The sequence below is a fragment of the Centruroides sculpturatus genome, unplaced genomic scaffold, assembly GCF_000671375.1.
Source record: "Centruroides sculpturatus isolate CEXI.00-Female unplaced genomic scaffold, Cexi_2.0 scaffold132, whole genome shotgun sequence".
NCBI classification, from domain to species: Eukaryota; Metazoa; Arthropoda; class Arachnida; order Scorpiones; family Buthidae; genus Centruroides; species Centruroides sculpturatus.
Genome location: NW_019384471.1, coordinates 40578 through 66697, shown reverse-complemented (window position 1 = coordinate 66697; position 26120 = coordinate 40578). Strand labels below are relative to the sequence as shown.

Here is a 26120-nt window from a genome sequence, read left to right as displayed (position 1 = left end):
ATCTGTGAGAATCCGGTGTTCTTTTTTTACAATATCGTCACGTAATAGAAACTGTATGTATTTCATTTTTCGAAACTTCAAAAGTCAGGAGTTTATTGATTACTAGCAGACCCCGCCACGCCTTGTTGTGGCTCAAAATGTATCTATTATAAATGTATAACACTTCCCCCGTGGGGGAAAATTTTTCGAAAAATTTTTTTTAGCGTACATTCTGTTGACGTACCCTATTAAAACGCAATCAAAAACGCAAAAACCCGCATCTAAAATAGTATAATAGAAGCCAAGTTCTTTACAGTAAGCCTTAATCCTGTCGCTCTCCCCCGCGGAGGGAATATCGAAAAATCCCTTTTTTGTGTACATTCTGTTGACGTACCCTATTAAAACGCAATAAAAAACGCAAAAAACCGCATCTAAAATAGTATAAATAGAAGCAGAGTTCTTTACGGTAAGTTCTTTACGGTAAGAACTGTCCATCTCCCATGTTTAACGGAATAATATACAGCCTATGTCCACCCTGAAGTTCAATTCTAAATATTGGTGAAAGAATTTTTGAAATCGGATGAGTAGTTTTGGAGATTACCTGCTGCATACAAACTAACATACATACATACATACAAACATTACCACTTTATAATATTAGTATAGATTTCGATATTTTCAAAAATTGAAAAAATCGAGTTTTTAAAATATTGTCTGGTCTCTGAGAAACCACATTTCTAATAGATTGTTCAGCGCTTAAAATTTTGAATCTATTTGTCGTCAAATATAGTAATTATATGGAATGTATCATAGTAAAACAACTCTTTTGAAATATCACAGGATTGAAAATTTCAATTATAAATTTAGACTATAATTTTTTTTATTTTATAATCAAATGCTACTCAATGTTTTTACAATTTATAAAATGGTTTTGTATAAGTTGTCAACAAGTTAAGTGAAGTGTAAGTCTACAAGTTGTTGCGAAAACTAATTCATAAATAGTGAGAGCGAATAATTGTAAATAGGGTCCAATTAAAATGACAAATGTCAGAAATATTCGGACTGATGTTTACAGTGTCTCTTTTCCGTACATCACTCGACTAATACTGTAGATGTGTGTGTATGTGTGTCTGTTTGATCTTTGGTCTAACCTTTGCATACATATAACATATAAATAGTATATTTATAATTATGACTAACACAACCGAGTATGTAGATATGTAAATTATGCAAAGTCCAACTATGTATAACGGACTATCTGTCTATAATAGTCAAATTTATTTATATGCATTATACTGAATATGGCCTGCAGATACAAATAAAAAAAATTTGATTGGTCAACATTACAAAATGTGTAATTACGTAGATAATAGTGTCCGAGTTCATGGTTTCAAAAGAAATTATCATTCAACAAAGATAAATTGAAAATTAAATAAAATCAAAATAATACGTATTGCGATACCAATAACAAAAAATAATTTTCAGATCCGGTTTATATCAATAAAACTGTATTTTATCTGTAAGAATTATAAAAATTTTACAATCTTTAAATTCACTAAATACAGAAATTGCAATAAAAGTCTTTGGTTTAATTAATAGAAGATTATCCTTAAATATTTAGTAAAACTTTACGATTTAATTTTATATATTTTTACAACAAAGCATATGTATATTCGAATTATTATTTAATAATGATAGATTACAAGCAGCTATATTGGGAGACGAAAGATTGAACCTGTTGAACGAGATGATTGCTGGTATGAGATTAATTAAGATGTACACCTGGGAAATGCCGTATGCTGCGTTAATAGAGAAAATCAGAGAGTAAGTTTAGTAATTACTTGTAAATACAGTAAAACTTGTGAAACACCGAAATAAATAAAATGATTCAACCAAAACGGAATATATTTCTATAATGAATATTTTTGTATTTAAGGAGCCATCCATAAATTACGTAAGGTATTTTGGGGTGGCCGGGGTCAAGAATTTCTCAAGATTTCTTACTCAGAAGTAGGGGGTAATAGATCTCGTCTTACGTAATATTCTTATTTTTATTTTTTGATCTCGTTGAGTGGTGGCGTTTTGAATTTGGCTTAAATTTGGCGGCTTCTATTAAGAATGCTCGTTGTCTCGTGCGACATGATATAGTAATAACGCTAGCAGATTCACGCTGTACACACCTTTTTCATGGGAGAAAGGCCATGTGGTGGTTTCTCTCTCTTGGTTTTTACTAGAATAAGTGCACCACTCCTATCGGTGTATAACACTAAGAATGCATGAACCAAAATACACGATACAAAGTAAACATAAAATTAGTATTCGGCTTTTACTGAAACTAAAATGTAAAACTAGAAATTAAAAATTAGAAATAGTCTTTCTTCCATATTTTTGAACATAATTGTAAAAAGCATGAAACAATGGTTTCTGAACAAGCTTATTGAGTAGACACCCGAAACCAAGCGTTAAAATTTCTAATTTCAGAATAAGTCTATCTTGATCGTAAATTGGACAATGATAGATCATATGGTCGACGGTGTGCAGGTTTTCTGTAGAGCAAAAGCAAGAAGCAGTTTCTGCCCGGTTATACATCGCCAGGTAGCTTCTAAAATTACCACGTTCAGTAAGTAGTTGAGCAGTAGCAAACGTTAAATATCTACGTGGTGATGAGAACCTACATTCAACACTAGGAAAATAAAGTCTTGTCATTCTACCAGTTTTACTGCTTGACTACTTTTACTGATTTCACTTTTGTATAGCGTTGACTTGAATATAATTTTTAAGGCTTCTACGTGAGAGAGGGATACGAGTGTACTCCAAATCAGTGTCCTTTGCAGCTGACTTTGCCTCAAAGTCGGTGTTTTCATTTCCTAGTCTGCCAGTATGGCCAAGAACAAATATCAAAGTTATCTTAGTTACATGGTTCGTAATATGGTGCTGGATATGTTGGATTTTATTACTACGGCAATTGAGATATAATAGAGCTTGTAAGACAGACTGAGAATCGCTGTAAATGTTGATAGACAGTTTCGTTTGGTAGTTATGTGGCCCACTGAACAGCGTGGGTAGTCGGCATCTTCTTCAGCTTGATAGATGGAGGTATGTGGAAGGTATGTGTACCTTCTAACATATTTTGGGCATAATATGTTAGTTTGGAGGAAGATACAGATACTCGAGCCGACAAGAAGGGAGCTTTTGGACCCATCTGTGTATATATTAATGTCTGCATGATTATTTATGGAAGAAGCAGATGACACCAAATAACCTTGTTTACAGGATGATGATCAGAGATAGTAAAGTAATTGCAATGTGGTAGCGTATGAACTGCCGTAGATAGGAGTAGAGACCGTTGTTGAGCCTCGATGTTTGTAGTTCTGATGTAGTAGTTTAGAACCTTTTCTACAATACATAGTGGCAAAGGAAGGAGCTTCGCTAGTACTAGCTTTTTTTTCAGAGGCATTAGTAAAAACAGTTCTGCAGCACTTCAAAATTCTGATGTCAAACTGGCTTTGAAGAGAGAGTAATTTACTTGCTACTGAATTTCTACTAGTTACGTGAACCACAGCCAGAGGCTGTGTAAAGTAGCATTGGTTGTATTGTCCCATTATATAGAGTTTTATAAGCTTTATTATTTAGTCCCCAGGTGCACCTAGCACATTTTAGCAGCATGTAGTTTATTTTCTTGGCCTCAGATGTAAATCATGTAATCAATATGGCAACGTAATGTGGTTTCTCTCTATTCTCTCTTGTTTTATTTCTTATGACGTTTCTGTTTACACGTGCACTGGCTAGTCAACCTGGGAAAGTTTTTTTGCGTTTTTTGTGAAAATTAATATTAATATAAAAATAAATATGAAATTGAGTCGATAACATANTAAAGTTCTTAAAATAAATTGTTCATTTGAATTTATTAAATTTCATTTCATATTTTTAAATTTGATCATATAAAGCTTTATACTGTATAAATAATAGTACATATTAATTAACTAATTAATAATTATATATTTTGGATTTAACGTTTTTAGGGTTTCATAAAAAACATTTTTTGGTTAAAATCTTTCTATAAAATCATGCCGAAATATTACGTAAAATAGGGAAAAGAAGGGGATCAAAGAAAATATCACGGTTTCTTACACAGGGGTGGGTGGGGGTTTAAAATGGTTAAAATCGCCCTTACGTAATTTATGAACGGTCCCTAAAAGAACTCTTCTTGCAAATGAATCATTTGCGAAATCATAAAAATATACGACTCTATATGTTATCGGTGTATGCAGTTTTACTGTTTTTTGTCACGCCAAATTACTTTTTTAAAATAATTTTTTTTAAGTTGTAAAATTATTATTAATTCTTTGTTGATATTTGCAGAAGAGAAATGAAGAAAGTTCGAATGTTTTTGTATACAAGAGAGATAACATTAATATTGGCATATCCGATGACAAAATTATTTTCTTCCCTCACATACCTTGCATTCTTTTTAAATGGTGGTCAATTAAATGCCGAAATTATATTTGTCACTATGGCATTTTCCTTTCATATGTACACTAAAACTCTTAAGTTATTTTCTCTAGCACTGAATATAGTGGCAGAAATTTTGGTTTCGTTGAAAAGATTTCAGGTAATGAACAATTTCAAAAAATATTGCTTTAAAATTTTATTACTAGACAATAAATTTAGAAATAATTTAGAAATGTTAATGTTTTATTCGGAAACGTTGTTGAACAATAGTTTAGACCAGATATATTCACGGAAGTGTCCGATTATTACAGTTGTCATATGTTCTTTCGGACCAAAAATCGATGACCTGGGTCGCGTTACATAGGTGGTCGTTTAATACAGGTAACTTATACGAAGACTCTATGGATAAACTATTCGGTGCCAGAAATTTTTGCTTGTTTTGACAGATGACAGTCAAATGCAGGTGGTCACCTAAGCAGTTTTCACTGTACTTGAAAAATGTTAATATTTTATTCGGAAACGTATTGTTATTATAAACTGTAATTTTAAAACAAACTTTGACGAAACAAGAATCAGGTCCAAACGGAAAAGATTATTTTAATAGAGCGATTTTCTAATCAGAATTGTATTATTGTACAGTGAATTAAAATGTCACTTGTAAACAGAATCAAGAATATAATAATTCAGTATGAAAAACTAAACTGCTACTTAAGATTATAAATATGTAAGACAAACTCTTAAAACGTTTGAATATATCATCATTTCTTATTAAAAATATTGCAAATTGAAATTCTTTAACGGCTTCGCAAGGCTTTGTGATATATGCAGGGTTAATCGCTTATTTGAGGTCTGTGTGCAGTTGCATTGAAAAGACTGACATTTTTTCGAATTTTAATATAGGATTTTCTCCTCCTTCAAGAAAAAGACAGCAATGCAGTGAAAATTGTAGACGAAGGAGAAAATTTAACCGAATATGGAATATGGATAAATAATGTTACAGCTGCATGGAATAAAGTAAGACATAGTTACAATTTTAATAAAGTAACAGCATTTCAAATTGTAATAATTTTGCAAGTAATGAAAAAATTTAATGATTAAAATAGTTTTAGAAAATCCAATTTTGCATGTGTTTATATTTGTGTCAAGAATACTTTCTTACCATAATTTTTATAAAAATATAAATTGCCTTACTGATATTTTTAGGATTTTATTACTTTAACGCTGTTACACTGATTGTACAGAATTACAAGAAAGTAACAATACTGGTGCTGCCTTTAAAAAAGTTTCGATACAAACAACTTCTTTACGCTAAACATTCTGTGGAAAAATCAAAATTAAATACCGTCAGAGAGAATTGTATTTTTCATGGAAAAGTAACTTGCATTTAGGTTTGAGAATACGGAAATTTCTTTTGCTGTTTGGCTACAATGGTCAAAAAGAAACTACAAATGCTACTCATCGTGCGATTAGCACTTGTTAATTTGTGGTAATCCTTTAACTACTTTCAGGTAGTACTTTCAGATAGTAAAAATCAACGTTACAAAACTTAGAAGTTTTAAAATTTATATTATATTAAAGTAAATCGAAACAGCTTTAAATAACACCGTCTCTAGTCAACGATTATGAAATATTTGAAAAAAATATGAAAGTAAAAACACAAACATAATTAAAAAACTTTATAGAAACAGATTTTCAGTTGATGTTTATCATCAATAATAAAGATGATATAATCTAGTTTAATTATAATTAAGTTTTATAAGTTTTTAAAAGTTTTCTTTTAAATAATATAATACTGCCATCATCATCAATTAATTTATAGTATATTATTAGTTTAAGGTTAAATGTATATATTTTAGTAACTTTTTCTTTTAAAAGGAGTCGGAGCCATCATTGAATCAGATTTCGTTCGCCATGAAGACTGGAGAACGGTTAATTGTTGTAGGTCCTGTTGGATCAGGAAAGGTAAATATTTCGTTTTTGCAGTTTTACATTTTAAACGAATTATATTCTGTGTTATTTTCAAATTGTTTAGAAAACAGTGGTGCATCGTACTTCGAATTTAATTAAGTCTAGGAGGCCGGTCGAAGTCCGAACCATTTTTTTTTCTATTAAAAATAACGGAAACGGATTTCATTCATTGCCGGATCCCGAACAATACTCATCTCCATAAAATTAAAACATCAAATACACTTTAATCAATGTAAAATAACACAATTAAATGCTATAATAATAAATTGAAATACGAAAACAATAAACAAAATACGTAAATACTGTAAAATAAAATGACAATTGCATTAACAGTACATAATGGAATTCGACCTGTTATCCATTGTCGCCAGATCCACACAAATGTACTGTATCTCTTTCACGTTAAGCGATAACTTCCTTCTTTGCCGTAATTGTCGATATTATATGAAGGACTTTATTGCTTCCACACGCATCTCATTTGCAATGGTTCATAAAGAAATGTTATATTGGATGGAATATAAATAATAATACTGTACTAACATCAATTAATATAACATAATCATTAACACATAGAAGATACGTATTGTATGTACAAGCTGGTATGCGAACTATAAATTTAATATTGCAGATTTCTTTCTCATTTTGAATTTTTATACTCACAGTCGTAATGTTGAATATGGAAATTCAATAAAAAAATAATTAAATATAAAAATAATCATAGATCGTATACCCACCCCACTGTATACAATACGTATATGTTATATTAATTTGTGTTACTATTATTATTTATTATTTATAACAGATAAAAAATGCATTTATAGAAATGCGCAGCATTGTCACAGAACTAATTGCAATTTTCAGTAATTAGATAATGATGTGTACTGTACTTTTCTTTATATATACATGTTATTTAAAAGTAGTTAATTAATAATAACATAAACATTTTGTTAGAAAAATTTTGCAGTTGTTTTTGTAATTACATTTTAAATGTAGTGTATTTCAAATTAATTAATAAAACGATTTATTAATTTACTTAGACGTCTTTGTTAATGACGATGTTGGGAGAGATTCCAATCACTTTCGGTGAAGTGTCGGTGAAAGGAAAGATCGCTTACGCTTCTCAAGAACCTTGGGTATTTAACGCAACAATCAAAGAAAATATCTTGTTTGGAGAAAAATATCAGGAAGACAAATATCGAAAAATCTTGCATATAACGGCCCTAGAAAAGGTAAAAAAGTCGTTTTAGCTTGTTTTAACCGAATCATTAGATTATTTACGTCGATTGAAAAGAAAAAGCTTTTATCACAGCTACGAATAAAACGCAAAATACTCTTTACATATTTAATTAATGTATCAAAATAAATGTTTACTGAGTTTCTTCTTAGAATGTTAACATCATTTAAGATTATTACAAAGTGTAAATGATATTTTTCAATTTTATATTTTACTTTGGTTTTCAGTAAATATCAAAAACATAACTACATTATGCGTGCAAAATATTATCGCGATTAAATCTTCATTTTTAGTTTTTGCTAGTTATAGCAGGTCCAGTGAGCACCATTTTTTTGAGCCTGCTGTCTCTTTGCGCTTTTTTTAGCTCCTTACAACTACCTTTCTTTAAGACACCTGCCATTTTAATTTCAACACACTCAAAATAAAAAAAAATTTTAGCTTAAAAACAAGTAAAATTATACTTTTTCTATTTATGACTTCGAGGATTCTATGACCCAAAACACGACAAACAAATGGCAAAAAACAATCATTATTTTATTAATACGATCTAAATGCATTTCGCCATCAGGCCTGCTCAGTGGATACATCAAGATGTTAATCGCTGGTCACGCTTCATGCCCAACAGTCGTTCCCAGCATGCATCAACAATCAATTACTAAATCTCTAACTGCATTAATTAATTACTACATTTCACTATACCTTTAAAATGCAGTCTACTTTTGTCAGTTCTCTAACGTTTTCGGTCTAATTTATAGACATTCTTCAGGATTGATGTAAAATATTTTAAAAATTTGAACTTTCTCAACGGTAATTCGAACCACGCACGTTCTATAATCTTCAGATATTCGATCGCGCATGCCCATTAGCTCTTTATAATGCCGCCGCTCTTCATGCCGTTGCTATTCTACTTGACTCTCGAAAATTTATATTAAGCCCCTTTTCTCTGTATTTATAAATGTGCCATGCCTCTGCATACTTTAGATGTCGTATATTATCGATCTTTTGTACAATATCCGCCTTGCTCCATTCGATTGTAATCTCTGCAGGATCCGCGATAGCATAATTGGCCAAAGCCGTGATCGGTTGTTTAGATCTTATATTTTTTTCGTGCTCCTTCAATCTTTCTCTTAATGATCTCTTTGTGGCTCCTATATAATATAACTCTTTCTTTAGCCTTTTATCATGCAACGGTATTCTGTACACACCTGGAACTAGCCTCCTGTCTATTGGTGTTTTGTCATTTCTTAGCATTTGGAATATTGTCGTGTTTCTCTTATATGCTATTTTCTTTTTGCTCTCTACTCCTATTTTTCTGTATATGCCACTTAACGGTGCTCTGTATTCCATTACGGTGAACTCCTTTTTTTCTTTCTTATCTTTAGTCTTATTGCATCCTTTTTCCGCTTCTTGTATTAAGGCTTTTACTTTACTTTGCTTAAGTCCTACATCTCTTGCTAATTTTGCAATGTAATCAAGTTCTTTACGTGTGTCATACATCCTGCTACAATGAGTGTATGCTCGTTTAATAAGTGCTCTAAACGCTGCTAGTTTGTAGTTTGTTGGGTCATGCGAGGACCATGGTATCAAATCCGGAACGTACGTCGGTTTTCTATACACTTTTGTAACAATTTGCTCTTTATCATCTATTTCGACCTCTATATCCAAGAAGTGTACTCTTTTTTGATCTTGCTGCTCTAGTTCTAATTCCAAGCCATACTTATTGTTGTTTATATCTCTAATAAATTGTCGTATGTCTGGTTTATCATTCCAAATAATCAATACGTCGTCGACGTACCTTGCATACATTATCATTTTATCTTCATACTTCTGCAGTACGCTATTTTCCAGAGATCTTATTACCATCTCGCACAGTAAGCCTGAAACCGGGCTACCCATTGGTACTCCTCTAAGTTGCGAGTATGCAGTACCGTCAAAAACGAAAATTGACGAGAATGTAGCTAAATGCGCCAATTCTAGGATTTGTTTTCTTAACTTCGCTGCGTTGTCGATATTGCCCAGTAAAAAATCTCTTAAGTGACAAAAGCATGGCCTTAAAATCGAGCACCGTCATTTGATAGAAAAACTAATAGAAGTAGAAAATCAACTGTATGAAATAGATCCGGAATTACTTGATAACGTTAATAGCAGAGTAGTAAACTTAGCGGATCAAGTCACAGAAAGGTTGAGTTTGAATTATAAGAAGAAAATGGGATGGATAAGAGCAAAACAACAAAGAAACACAAGACCGCAAACAGTATCGGCAATAGTATGTTGGGATAATGTAGCACCACCAACGTGCGTGAAGGAGGCTTGCAAATTTGGCCCCAAGTACGTACCTCGCCCTAAGCTTACGTATGAAAAAATTATCCCTGATGTCGAGCAAGCGATAGAAGGGCTTAGCGAGCTTAAAAAAGAGGCTTTTAGATGAAGAACAGTTTTTAAAATAAACAATGAAATTGCAAGATCGACGCAAGACGCAGTCTGGAAAAATATAAGAGAAAGTAAGCAATGGATGTGCGATAACGGTATAGTGCTTACAAGAGCTGACAAGTCAAAAAATATGGTCTTAATGAAGAGGGACACATATAAGGAGCTTTTAACGACGTACATAAGAGACACGGAATGCAAAAAAGCACACCCAAAGGCCTTGGAAAGGTTACAAGCAAGAATAAAACGTTTCTCTACGACAACTTTAGCTAAGCAACTAGGTATGACGAGAATAATAACTTCATCCCCAGCCATGCCGAGGCTATTCGGATTTGCTAAAACGCATAAATCTGAAAGAAGCTTGAGGCCAGTAGTAGATAAATGCTGTGCTCCTACGATATTATTAGAAAGGAAACTTAAGGAATTTATTAATACGAACATGCCTCCCCACATTTATAACGTAAAGCAACCATTAGAAGTGCTCCAGAAGTTGAAACAACTGAAAGTTAACGAAATAAGATACATGACGGTGCTCGATTTTAAGGCTATGTACCCTTCAATTAAGCTTGAACCATGCTTTTGTCACTTAAGAGATTTTTTACTGGGCAATATCGACAACGCAGCGAAGTTAAGAAAACAAATCCTAGAACTGGCGCATTTAGCTACATTCTCGTCAATTTTCGTTTTTGACGGTACTGCATACTCGCAACTTAGAGGAGTACCAATGGGTAGCCCGGTTTCAGGCTTACTGTGCGAGATGGTAATAAGATCTCTGGAAAATAGCGTACTGCAGAAGTATGAAGATAAAATGATAATGTATGCAAGGTACGTCGACGACGTATTGATTATTTGGAATGATAAACCAGACATACGACAATTTATTAGAGATATAAACAACAATAAGTATGGCTTGGAATTAGAACTAGAGCAGCAAGATCAAAAAAGAGTACACTTCTTGGATATAGAGGTTGAAATAGATGATAAAGAGCAAATTGTTACAAAAGTGTATAGAAAACCGACGTACGTTCCGGATTTGATACCATGGTCCTCGCATGACCCAACAAACTACAAACTAGCAGCGTTTAGAGCACTTATTAAACGAGCATACACTCATTGTAGCAGGATGTATGACACACGTAAAGAACTTGATTACATTGCAAAATTAGCAAGAGATGTAGGACTTAAGCAAAGTAAAGTAAAAGCCTTAATACAAGAAGCGGAAAAAGGATGCAATAAGACTAAAGATAAGAAAGAAAAAAAGGAGTTCACCGTAATGGAATACAGAGCACCGTTAAGTGGCATATACAGAAAAATAGGAGTAGAGAGCAAAAAGAAAATAGCATATAAGAGAAACACGACAATATTCCAAATGCTAAGAAATGACAAAACACCAATAGACAGGAGGCTAGTTCCAGGTGTGTACAGAATACCGTTGCATGATAAAAGGCTAAAGAAAGAGTTATATTATATAGGAGCCACAAAGAGATCATTAAGAGAAAGATTGAAGGAGCACGAAAAAAATATAAGATCTAAACAACCGATCACGGCTTTGGCCAATTATGCTATCGCGGATCCTGCAGAGATTACAATCGAATGGAGCAAGGCGGATATTGTACAAAAGATCGATAATATACGACATCTAAAGTATGCAGAGGCATGGCACATTTATAAATACAGAGAAAAGGGGCTTAATATAAATTTTCGAGAGTCAAGTAGAATAGCAACGGCATGGAGAGCGGCGGCATTATAAAGAGCTAATGGGCATGCGCGATCGAATATCTGAAGATTATAGAACGTGCGTGGTTCGAATTACCGTTGAGAAAGTTCAAATTTTTAAAATATTTTACATCAATCCTGAAGAAGGTCTATAAATTAGACCGAAAACGTTAGAGAACTGACAAAAGTAGACTGCATTTTAAAGGTATAGTGAAATGTAGCATCAACAATCATTCCAGCATTCAAATTAAGTACATTTACATGTTCGGCGATACAAAAATATTCTACAATTTTTCTTTATAAATCATTTTCTATTTTATACAGTATTTTAGTATTTTTTTCATTTATATTACCGTTAAATTCTCTATAATGTAAAAACCATGCTTATTTTGTTCTTCTCAGTCTAATGGCCGCCTTATGTTCCTTTATTCTCAACTCCAATCTTCTTCCGGTTTCTCCAATGTAATAATTTTGATATCCACATGTACATGACATTCTGTATACGACACGGGCGATCTTAAATTGGTCTCTGGGCGAATTTTCACTGTTTATTATGCTGATAATGTTTGACATTTTATTGTTTTGATGCGCAACTATGTATAAAAAAAATTCTTTAATCGGTTTATATTTATCAAAAACATTAGTAACATAAGGAAACTTTACATACGAAATATCTTCTATGTCATTTTTAACATTAAATCTACATTTTAAATATAAATTGTACAACTTACAAAGAATATACTTCGGATAATCATTTAAGAGAAATTTTATAAACAATTGTTTTACTTCAATGTCTGTATTTTCTTGCTGGGTTGTTCGATTCAATATCTTTCTCAATTCCATAATAAAGACATTCTTTTTATTTTCTATAGGACAGTAAAATTTAAAGTTTATAGGTTTACTATTATTACCTACTTTTTCATACTTACTAAATGATAAACTTGTTTCTTCTCTTTTTATGATGACATCTGAGAAATTCATTTCGTTTTGTTGTTTATTTTCACTTTTAAATTTTAAATTTTTATGTAACCATTTGCATATACCTTAATATATTTAGATGAAACTATTTGAAAATCATAAACTATTATTATGTCATCTACATATCTTGCATAATATTTAATAGCTGTTAAACTCGAAATTCTTTCATCTATTTTATTCATATAGTTATCAGCCAGTTTTGGTCCTATGACCGATCCCATGGCTATACCTTTCTTCTGCCTATAATACTCTGTAAAAATTTTAAAGTAATTATTATTAAATTTAAATATTATAAGTTCTGTTATATATTTAAAAACGTTATATGTTTTAAGACTTTCTATTGTCGTTTCTAGAGTGATTGACAAATACATAGACTTTATATCAAGACTCATAATGAGTAAAGATTTTTTATAATTACGTTGTAATAATCCGTTAATAAGTTCTTCTGTATTTTGTATACTATAAATTGATTTATCCATAATCTGAATTAAAAAAAAAAAACATTACAAATTATATAAAATAGTTCTTCTAAAATCCACAAGGGGTCTGCAAGTGTTACCAGGTTTATGTGTCTTAATTCTTACATTTAACTTAGGTTCTCTTACATTATTAAAATCCAAAGTATTCTTGACTTGATTGGCTAAAATTTCATTCTTATGTTTTTTTTTTAAATAATTTAGTAAGATTGCTTTTAATTTCTTCAATAGGATTCCTTGATGATAGTTCATAATCATCTGATGAAATTATTTCGAATTTTTTAGATAACAATTCTTTTTTTTTTATATAATCACCAACTGCTTTGATTTATCCGCCATAACTAAATAAATATGTTTTTTATTAAAAAATTTAATTAATCTTTTCATTTTATTAACTATTTAACCGCTTTTTTATCTATTATATAACCACTATGCCCACCAGTGGCCTAGCGGTCTTCGTACCCTGAACACCGAGAGTTCGGGCGTGGGTTCGCGCCGTGATCGGACAGGCTGGCTGCTTGGAGTTTTCCGGGTTTTCTCCTTGCCAATAACGACTAAATAGGAGGCCAGTTCCCCATAAAAGTCTTCCCGAAAGGCATTCTTTTCCCTCACGTAACATCGCGCCCCAGAGAAGGCAACGGGAAACCATTCTGGATAGTAACTTTTCCTAGTAACACCTTGGCGTATTATTAACTACTTACTAATCTGCGCCGGGTGTCGCCGAAGTCAGGAACCTGATATGGCACCACAAAGATAACCACTATCTTTATTTATACCTTTAAATTTAATTAAATTTTTACTCATGGCTGTTCTTAGTTTCACTTGTTTCTCTTTACTTTCTGGAAGTTTCCTTATTGCATATTCTATTTCTGCTATTATTGGTAAGTTTTTAAAATTCATTGGAAGATTCATACTTGTACCAAAAAAAAGAATTCTTAAATATTCACCTGGTATTTCAACATTTGTAAGATGTTGAAATACATCTTACATAAATCCTGGTACATAATTTTTAGTTCTGGACAGATATAACCACTAGAATATAAAATCATATCATTTACATCTTTAATATTAAATTCATATTTCGCTGATTCCTTTTCATCAACGGTAACTTTATCTTCTCTTGCTATTTGTACTCGAAACTTTCGATTTCATTGTTGTAATAATTAAGAGGAGTTAAATCCCAAATCTTTTCCATTTATTAATATAAAAATTTCTTGAATTTTGCTCCATATAAACTTTGCTTACTTATATTTCTTACTCTATTTTCCACAGTCGGAGATTTTTTAGATAAAATACTCTCAAGTTTATTTATAACAAACTTCTTCGTCTTATCCTTAACCACAGATTTTGCTTGGCTGCCAATTATTTGTAATAATTTCTTACCAGCTGTTTTAATTGCATCAATAAATATATTTCCACCATTATATTTTTTACTTCGAACTAACAGTCTATGTTTATTATAATTCATTTATTTAGTTTAAAATTAAACGTAAAACAACTCTCTGTTTATTAAGATCAATTAAATTATCATCCATATCAGTTATCCACATTCGAATTTTATAAATATAATGATTTCTATTGATGTCAGTAAATATGGGATTAGTCTCTTCAATTTTTATCAAACTTGCAGGTGGATGACACGGTGTGAAAGAATAAAGAATATCACTCGTGAAATCATTGTACTCTACTTCACTGATTACATCGCAATGAATATGAATATCATCGATTCCTTTTGAAATGTTTGCTATGTATTTTCCTTTCTGTTCTTCATCTTCATATATCTTTGGTTCGAAACCTAATATCTCGTGGAGTTTACCTTTATTCGGATCAATTGTATATCCAGTTTCTAGATGAATTATGAATCTCGTTGTTGCAAAATGAATTCCGAACTTTATAGGAGGTATTTCAAAGAATTTTACTAAAAAGTTATTTAGTTCTCGAAGAGTGTAATTTCTATTTTCTATCGTTACATCATACCACTTTGTTTTATCAAAATATCTAAAGGTATTGTTATTAAATTTTTCATCGATATTATGCTAAAAAATCTACATAGACATTGATTTCAGAGTTAATTTTGAATTATTTACAGGTATTGGATTTTTAAACTCAATTGTAAAGACTTCTGATTTATCAGCATTTTTTGAATCTAAGACTATTAGTTTCATTTATATAAAACAAAATTCTCATTAAACTCGCTCGGTTCTTGTGTAAATAAGTATAAAACTTCAATGGGAAATTTACCTTTATTTCTTTCTACATTATATTTCATTCAATAGTAACCACATCTAACAGACGTAGGATTCTGAAGATAACTAGAGTTATATCTTATTTTTTTAGATGTTTTTAATTATTTTATGATTTCTTTTGGAATTATCTCTCTTTTCAATCTTACATTTTTCAACTTATATTTACCAAAAGGATCAATAAATTCAACGAAAAGCTATTTGGGATCATTATAATAACAAACCCAGTGTGTGCCATCTCCAGTTGAAATATCTAAATTAATTGTACCGTTTTCAAATTTTCTAATTGTTTTTGGTAATAGATCAACCGTAAATACACCTCTAAAACCTTTTTCATTTTTTATATTATCATTTATCGTCTCATTAAATATTCCCAATTCTGAATCACTCCTTTCCCCTTTAATTTGAAATTTGACCATATTGGACTTAAAGGGGCTTTAGTAAGAAGGAGGCCACCATTTTTTTTTATTACATCCTGATCCAGTTACTTTGTCTAAAGCTTTTTTAACTCCCCATCCTGCAGTACCTGATAAAGCTCCTGTAGCTAAAGTTGTTAGAATAGGAATTAAAAATAGTAAAAAGCCTCCATTTTTTTTAATTGTGTTCTACTTATTTTTATTCTCTTTCCTTCATTAATATTTTTTATTTGAGTTTTTGTTAAAAACCTATCATGATTAGAAGGTTTAAATTTATCTATTTGTAAATATAGGGGAGATCGGGGCAACTTCGGCATGCGGGGCAAGTTTGTCAAGCGCTTTTTTTAAAAAACAAATTAAAAAAAAACTTTGATTATAGGTTAGGCAGTTGAGTTTCATTGGTGGCTTGTTGAGAGTAGTGTTTTTATTGTTCTCCAACAAGCATAGTTGAATTATCAAGCAAATTTTCATTTTCGTTGAATTCCATATAATATTTTTTTTCCATTTATATTGAATTGGCAGGTTTTGTTATAATTCCATGATAACGAAAGTTACTTTTCCTGTTAGAAGGATGTAACTTCAACTTATTCACGTGGCCAGATCGTGGCTTGGCATTCTGTTCTCAGGGTTGTACTTAATGTTTCGAAATCATGACTAGCGGGGTAAGATCGGCAACATAAAGCCACATTAGAAGCAAAGGATAAAAATCAAACAGATGATAAATGAAAACATGTTTGCATTTGTTATTCATGTATATATGTCTTTGAACTTGCATTTCGTTGTAATAATATTAAATGGGTGTTGGATTTGTATTTCTTTGTTTTAATAGTGAATTCCAACTTATACATTGTTAATAACATAATTTTATATACGTGCCTATCTTGCCCCATTACTGTTGCCCCTATACCAGGGGCAACTTTAATAAAAATAATTAAAATAATTACAACTTTACAAAAAGAGAGAAGTTGCCGATCTTGCCCCTATACCCGGGGCAACTTCGTCAATTTCTCTCTTCTTGTAAAGTTGTAATTATTTTAATTATTTTTATTTCCAAACTGATTTTAACCAGTTCTATAGTAAGGTAACATTCCAATAGACAATATGCAAAGCTTTTTTTTCAGTTTACAGCAGTATTTATTACACAAAATTTAAGTAAAGCTTAACATGCCGATCTTGCCCCGATCTCCCCTATTTCTTCTGCATTCTTAAAGACTGATTTCAATTTATTTATTTATTTATTTATTTTTTAAATTCGCTGAGATAGATTCTGACCTTAATATAATTATTCATTTATTTAGTTAAAAATTTTAAGTAATATTTTTTCACTATATCAGCTGTTATTTCTCCCGAATTTAATAAAGTATCTAGAATTTTAACAATTTTATTCTATACTTTTTATCTCTACCTATCAGCTTATCAGTTAACTTTTTCTAATTCATTTACTAATCCTTCTCCATTTATTTTAAATCATGGTGAAGCAGACTTTAAAACTTTTAATTTTTCTCTATAAAGTTTAAATAAATCTAAATCAGACTGATACAAATTTAACTTTTCTTCTAATTGCTTTTCTTTGAAAATCATCTGTAGATTCTTTAATTTTCTGTTTACTTTTGCTCTAAACGAACGTAATGATTTCGTTCTTCGTTCTGCTTTTTTCGAGCATTTCATCTATTCTACCGGGTTTATTAACTAACTAGCTTCAAGGACCCGCTTCGCCAGGTTTTTATTTGTGGAGAAAAATAACCATAGTGAAGATTAAGATAATTACATTATAGCCAATTTTACCCGTTATCACAGAAGGCAAGAATTAGATCCCCCGTTTCCAGACTAATTAGAGAATTTTTACATCAGTCTAAAAATATGTTCGATTTCCCGCAAAAACGCAAAAATCCGCCTGTAAATCTTGCATGCCGCTTTATATTAACACTTTCTTTGTTACCTAACACTTCCATTGTTACACATCTTCGAAGTCATCCACTTTCAACCCCATATTTCCCGCACCCTTATAGCTATCGAGACGCAACCACCCCTATGCAAGAATGGAGACTTGGGACCAATGATCCCTCTAATTTTTTTGTCGATGAGCGGAACATATACTTCTCTGAGCCAAAAAAATTTTGCTGAGCAGATTCTGAGCAAAAAATTTTTTCTGAGCATATATATATAAAATATTTTTTTCTAAAAAAATTAAAATAATTAATTATAAAGTAGAGATTAAAACTTATTTTAAAACATACTTTTATACGAAATATTATCTTTTGTCAATGATTTAATAGTTTGTTTTGGTTTTTTGGCACAAGAGCCATATAGGCTAAGCTGAGCCAAACAATGATTTAATATATTTATTCGAAATATACGCAGCAATAATCATGTTGCAGACAGAGTGAGAAATAAGTAAACAACAATTCAAATAGGTGTGCATGCTCGCTTGCTCGGCACATAAATTCTCGTGCGCGGCAACAATTTGAGCAGTGCGCGACCGCGCAGCCGCGCAGCTTAGAGGGAACATTGCTTGGGACTACTACCACATACAAACACCATTCATGTGCGATGTGTAGTTTTTGCGGAAAAGTGAAATATAGGGATATACATGTCCATTTGTATATATATATATATATAGATGTAGATATAGATTAGTTAAATCGTTTTCAGCTTTTCAGATTTCTAATTCCTTTGCATTCGCGTTCAAGCTAATTTTTTTGGCTTGCTAGATCACACTTCTTTGCTTATTGTTCGTTTATATGAATTTCAGTCTTCCTGCTTTAAAGTTCACAACTTTCTTTTTCATTCATTTTATTCACCATGATTTTTGTAACTCAGATTTCGCGATTTTTTTCATTAATTATTTTTTTCTTTTTTTTCTGTTGTGGCACAAATCTTCTCCTTCATTGATATCCACAATACATTTTGTCGTTCAGCGTTCTCTTTATTTATTCCTTTGAGTCACTAATCTAAACATTTCCTATTTCTACTCTAATTTTAAAAATTCGTTTTATTACTTTGTTTTCTTGAACCTCATTTTGATTTTCGCGAGTAAGAGGTTGTGATTTGAGTATATATCCGTACCTAGATAGGTGCTTATATTTTTAATAGAATTTCTGTACTTTTCTTTAATTAATACATAGTCTGTTTGGTATCTGTTGTTATCTGCAAGATATTTTTATGTGTATAATCTTCCCTTATGCTTTTAATTAAACCATGTATTTGTAATCACCCCACTATGTTCTTTGCAGAAGTCAAACAACCGTTCTCCTCTCTGTTTTTGCTTTCCAATCCATACCATCGTACAATATTTTTTATTCTTGGATTTTCCACCACAGCATTCCAATCTTTTAATAAAATTAACAAACATTTGTGTTTATTTTCCGTAATTTATTTTACCTGTTCGTATATTTCCTCTATCTCTTCATCTGAACGTGAGGTAGTATTGTATAAATTCTTAAATTAGTACCAGTTCTTTTGGTTCTGCTTAGATTTTGACCGTTATGATTTTGTCACTTATGTAATTAACTTTAATTATTCAGGTTGCAAATTCACTCTCCAATGCTATCTCTATACCTTGCATTTTTTCTACCTGAAATGTAGAGAATGATATTGTCGCATTTTAATTCTTCTGTATTCCCATTTTATAGATTTTCCTGCTTTTCAGTGTTGCTTAATTAATTAATATGTTACTGAAAAAAAAGATAAAGGGTAAAATGAACTTATCCCACTCTGTACCCTATTCAATGTATTAAGTACACAACGAACGCAACTCATTTCTCACACTGACTTGACCCTCACATGTCACACTATAACGGTATCGACGCTCTTGCTATTTGCGTGCCAAATATGGAACAGCCCAAAAATTCTAGTTTCGAAAAGGTTTCTTTGCTGTCTTTTCTGATTAATAGAAACCTTCATTTTCTGTTGTTACTTGAATACAATAGGATATACATTAAATAAGAAATGGCAAAGCCAAATAATATACAACAATCAAACTTTATATATCTATATATATATACTAGCTGCAAGGACCCGCTTCGCTGGGTTTTTAAAAAGTTACGATAGTAAAGATTAAGATAATTACATTATAGCCAATCTTACCCGTTTTCACAGAATGCAAAAATTAGGTTTCCCGTTTCTGATTAGGGATCTGATCCCGATTCTATTTCTGAACTTCTCCTGTTCACGTCAAGTCAAACGAACTATTTTCAACGTTTCTGGAACGTTTACAATCGTTCTATAATCGAACCAATATTCGAATTTTATGTTCGAATTTAATTCGAACAAATTCGAACAAAACATTCGAAATAGAAAGCCACTTTCAACCACTTTCAGCCTCATATCTCCCGCACCCTTATAGCTATCGAGACGCAACCACCCCTATGCACGAATGGAGACTTGGGGCTACTACCACATACAAACACCATTCACGTGCGATGTGTAGTTTTGGCGGAAAAGTGAAATATAGGGACATACATGTCCATTTCTATCTATATATTTCTATATCTATCTATATATATATAAAAGGACATGTATGTCCCTATATTTCACTTTTCCGCAAAAACTACACATCGCACGTGAATGGTGTTTCTATGTGGTGGTAGCCCCAAGTCTCCATTCATGCATAGGGGTGGTTGCGTCTCGATAGCTACAAGGGTGCGGGAGATATGAGGCTGAAAGTGATTGAAAGTGGCTATCTATTTCGAATGTTTTGTTCGAATTTGTTCGAATTAAATTCGAACATAAAATTCGAATATTGGTTCGATTATAGAACGATTGTAAACGTTCCAGAAACGTTGAAAATAGTTCGTTTGACTTGACGTGAACAGGAGAAGTTCAGAAATAGAATCGGGACCAGGTCTCTAATTAGTCTTAAAACGGGGGACCTAATTCTTGCACCATGTGAAAACGGGTAAGATTGGCTATAATGTAATTATCTTAATCTTCACTATCGTTACTTTTTAAAAACCCAGCGAAGCGGGTTTTTGCAGCTAGTTATAGTAATAAAATTGATAACATTAATAATTAACATAGGAATATTACTATTGATATTAAGAATAACAAGTAAAACGGCAAGGCTGATATTTGGGACAAAACTATGTCTCGGAGACTCGGGGATCGACGTTATCATTAAACTTCGCAGGTTTCGGCCACAGCCAGCCGGCGTAGTAATTTTACCGAAAACGCCTGGACCACGAATAATTTTCGGTGAAATTAACTGATCTAATGTCAAAATTTCTGCCATAGCATGTTGCCCGGGTTGAATTTTTGTCGATGCCTAACGAAAATTTTTCGTTTTTGGAAAAATAATCCTGGCGATTGTATCATCCGAAATTACTTTTTTATTTTGCACGAACAAAAGTAAATATATTAATAAATGTAAAAACAAAAACAAATTATATTTCTGAAGTTACTTTTAATATAGCATTATAACGATTTGCACCATCTTGTTTCAAAAAGTTCTTATGCTGAAACGTGATATCTTTGGTCAATCGGTCATGTTCAACCAGAGAATACAGTATTGGTTTTTTCAAAGATTCGTTTGTCAAAATTCGATTTTGCAAAGTTCGCATTTTTAAATTTACAACGAGTATCAATGCGCAAATCTCGCACTCTTACCTGTTTTTAGAAAGATGTCGCCATTTTGTGTTTTAATTTGATCCTGTTCTTGGACCTCCGAATACCTACAAATTTGAATTTTATGTGCGAATGATTTTGGCACCAATACTCTGAGCCAAATTGAAGCTCTTGACATGTCCCCCATATACAGTACTTCTAACGTGTGCACCCTTGACAGCAGCGCGATTTTATAAAAAGACATAGTCTTATTAAGAACAAAACAATAAGAAATGATCAAAACAAATAAATATTACAATAAGTTATGAACTAGAACCACTTATTGAAAAATAAAGACCACAAATTAAGCAACATTGCAAGCAAACAAACAACATTGGCTACTATATTAAATTACTACTATATTAAATTGGCTACTGTATACAGTTCGTTTACATTTTCTGACGTTATATTGATTATCAATAAAAATTCTGTTTAAAGTTGTAAATGCAGATTATGTAAAATATAATTATTTTATGTTTATATTTATTTATATTTTTTCGTTTTTTAGGATATCAGCTTATTTCCTAAAGGAGATCTGACTGTTGTAGGAGAAAGAGGAGTGATAATGAGCGGTGGGCAAAAGGCAAGAATTAATTTAGCAAGGTAAATTAGACTGTATCCTAACGTTACAGTATCATGATTGCAAAATACAGATCGCAATCTTAATGTGAATAAGATAGATTAACTTTAATCAAAACATTTTACAAATTTGAAGTTCAACTTATGTATTTATATTGTTTTTTAATTTAAGTTTTAATTACCGACAACATAGTTTATTCAAAAAATCCAGCAACGAAAGTTTCGTAATATTTCTGGCTGTTATAAATTTTTATTAAAAAGACGACTATCATGCACAAAACAGAATTGTGTGTCACCATCTCTTATCAGATTTTTTTAACTTTTTTTATATTTAATTACTATAAACTTGCTAAAAGCTCAATTTGAGGGTAGCATTGAGAATCTTTTATAAGAGTGTAAACGGTAATAATAAATGAAATTTTCATTACGTCTTATCTTTCTTATGATACACGACGCTCTCTATCTCTCTATTCTTAATTTAATTCTTAGATACTGAAAACAAACATTCTTAAAACATATACATTACTTTATTTACTTTTAGAGTGAATGCGTCTGAATTCTTAATTCTTTTCCTGTTGTACTCGTATGTATAATTCATAAATTTAAAATAAGTTACTGTGTGAAAATAAGGAAATTAAAACTTTTTAGCGTGTCAGATTAAATTGCTTTAGATTGGTTTCTGGTGTTTTGTAATCTTATTTTTTCTGAGATTTTTCATTTCGTAAAGCCTGATTTTTTCTTCCTGCTTTTAAAATGGCATATTGAAAATTATAATATATTAGAAGAAAGCCCATTTTCTGTTTTTATGTAAAAACGATAACTTTTCCGAATTTCTTAATTATTTACTAATAATTTACTAACTTATCTTAGCATAGTATAGATTAGAAGCTACTATAAAGAAAAAGCAAAATATTCGGAAAAATTCAAAATATATAAAAATAGATGAAGGTTTGTTCCTGTGCTCGTGAAATGTTTCTTTGTACATTTATTTTTTCGGAATGTTGTATTTTTCTGTTTTCTAGAGCACTGTATCTGGATGCCGATATTTTTCTCCTTGACGATCCATTAAGTGCTGTTGACGTTCCGGTGGCAAAACATATATTCGAAAAGTAAATATTTAAAAGTAATATTAAATACATTTTTTATGTATTTTAACATTTTGTTTATTTCAGATGTATAACGGAATATTTGAAAGACAAGATTTGCGTTCTCGTTACACATCAAACACAATTTTTAAACTCTTCGAGTAAAATTTTAGTATTAAACAAGGTGAATATATAAATTGTTTACTTTCACTGTTTCTAATTATTTTTGAAAATAAAGAACAACAAAGAGTATCTAGACATTATGATCTCGCTTAAAATATGTTTTGTCACTCAGGCCGCCACCATAAAAAAATACAGAAGTTTATTAACAAAAAATATAAATGTAAAAACGATTGCTTATCACAATAAATAACACCATCACAATTAGTTATGCTTTCTTTTGTTTTTTGTTCAATGAATCATCACTTTTCACCCACATGAATAAAAAATACAGTGGGTGATTGGTTAACGAACATAATCCGTTCCAAGACATTGTTCGTTATCCGAACTTTTTGTTAACCAATTATAGATTTACCATAGGTTTTTATGGGAATTTGATTAATTCGTTCTAGAGACCCCTAAAACATAAAAAAATATATACTATCTTACTACGTTTATTCATATGTAATAATAAAAATACATATATACACGGTCTTGCATTTTTATCAGTCATGTTTTTTCTGTTTGTGGGGGTTAAAGAATATGTCCCATGTCGATTGCTATTCTGTCTTCTTCATGATTTTTCAGAAGTAATTAATAGCATTGTAATTATAGAGATCCCTAGGCCTATTAATTAATCTCAATCTGGCTTGGATGCCATTTTAAGACCATTGTTCTGACATCCTCCCAATTCTTCAAAAGATCTTTAATAGCAGATATCGGCATAAATCCGCTTTCTCAAAAGAAAACGTAAAATAATTCTTTCTACCAGAAATATAAAAGGCTGCAATTACAAGGGAAAGTTCGAGGGAATACTATCCGATCAGTATATACTGGGTAGAACGTCGATGTCGACGTCTTCCGCGCTATATATATATATATACACTGGGTGATTGGTTTACGAACAAATCAGATAAAGAACACTTTCGCGAAAAATTTTTATGATCGGACAACGAACAGATGTTCGGATAACGAACACTTCACTGAACATACACAAGAAGCAACGTAAAATAACGAATACCGATCGGTCTTCCCATATCTNTCTATATATACAACTGTGAATTATAATCAAAAATTTATTCAAAATTTATAGACAGTAGTACAATTTTCTTACTATATAACACTATTTTTTATGAATGTGTTTTCGTTTAATTTATTTTTTTTTCTGCTCTAGTTCAAGTGTCTTCAATTAACTGCAGAGCATTTTTCAGTGGTTTATTCGATCGTCTTCCACAGATTTGTTGCTTTTAACGAAACCTCAATTGTAAATTTCCATGTTATATAATTCGGGGTTACCAACGTCTATAGTTTTGGAAAAGTTGTACTTTTGTCCATCTTTACGGTTTTTCTACCGTACATTGACCCTATTACATTTTTCCTTCATATCTCCCTCTTTTTTGTAAACTTGTGGAGTACTGCCATTGAAAATATTAACATTTATTTTAAAACTTTAATAAATTACTATGCCTGGGCCTATAATTAACTGGTGAAGAATTATTTGCATCATTTTCTGAAAAACCTGCCAAACAATTTTCTATCAGTAAATTATGTAAACATAGGTACTGAACATAGAAATAATTTTTGATAGAATGTATTTATTTGTTTATATTTTGTGTTTTTATGTATTAATGAGACGAAAGCAATTGTATTTATTTACATATAGGCCTATATATTATTGTTTCAGGGAAGATGTGAATTAATTGGGAATTACAACGAGATGAAAAATTTAGAAATGCTTAAAGGAATAATATCAAATCAGGAAATCGCTGAAAATAGCATTGACTTAGAAAGTGTACTTTTCGAAGATAATGAAATAATTGATAATACTCAATTTACTATCTTTGATACGAACAACGGCGATGAGGTAAGAATTATTTATTAAACAATAATGTTGGTATATAAACGGCTTGCTGTATGGTATATTACAAATGTAAATCCGTCTCTGTAATCCAAAAAACACACTTTGGTTTTTTGGGTTACAGTTTTGTTTGGTCGCAGCAATTTCTGGTTAGCAATTTATTTTTTATTTTCTATTGAACTACAAATATATTTCGGGTTGGTATAATGTACTCTAACCCCTTACAGTGACTTGATCATTATGTAATTACAAAAAATTTTTTTTCGTTGTTTTGCTCAAAACAGGGAGTGGGAAGGTCAAACCACTCTTATCCTTAACAATCATTTTATTTTTTTACACATGGGTATATAACAGACGTAGTAAAAACTGTTAACATAGTAAAAATTGACATATGTATGTAAAAGTTTTTGATACACAAACAATATTATTAAAATTATAAGAGTATCAGAATTACTATGAAAAAATTTTTTACAAATAATTATACCATGTTTAAACATAATATCATGTTCATGTTTAAACATAATATCAGAATACCATGTTTGAACAAAAAGATTTATGTTTAAACATGGTATAATTATTTGTAAAAAATTTTTTCATAGTAATTCTGATACGCTTATAATTTTAATAATATTGTTTGTGTATCAAAAACTTTTACATACATATGTCAATTTTTACTATGTTAACAGTTTTTACTACGTCTGTTATATACCCATGTGTAAAAAAATAAAATGATTGTTAAGGATAAGAGTGGTTTGACCTTCCCACTCCCTGTTTTGAGCAAAACAACGAAAAAAAATTTTTTGTAATTACATAATGATCAAGTCACTGTAAGGGGTTAGAGTACATTATACCAACCCGAAATATATTTGTAGTTCAATAGAAAATAAAAAATAATTTGCTAACCAGAAATTGCTGTGAGATACATCTACCAAAGTGTGTTTTTTTTTTT

General features: G+C 31.1%; 1 protein-coding gene across 1 annotated transcript in view; it reads left to right on the top strand.

The window, feature by feature from the left end:
• LOC111621185 (multidrug resistance-associated protein 4-like) overlaps window positions 1-26120 on the top strand; it is a gene marked incomplete at its 3' end in the record, with an annotated part of 89519 nt that overhangs the window by 26191 nt on the left and 37208 nt on the right. The window contains exons 7-15 of the mRNA XM_023363266.1: window positions 1678-1803; window positions 4342-4591; window positions 5332-5445; window positions 6307-6393; window positions 7437-7628; window positions 21999-22093; window positions 23092-23178; window positions 23242-23338; window positions 24998-25177. Of these exons, the coding sequence (XP_023219034.1) occupies window positions 1678-1803; window positions 4342-4591; window positions 5332-5445; window positions 6307-6393; window positions 7437-7628; window positions 21999-22093; window positions 23092-23178; window positions 23242-23338; window positions 24998-25177 (1228 nt within the window). The remainder of the gene's footprint in view (window positions 1-1677; window positions 1804-4341; window positions 4592-5331; window positions 5446-6306; window positions 6394-7436; window positions 7629-21998; window positions 22094-23091; window positions 23179-23241; window positions 23339-24997; window positions 25178-26120) is intronic.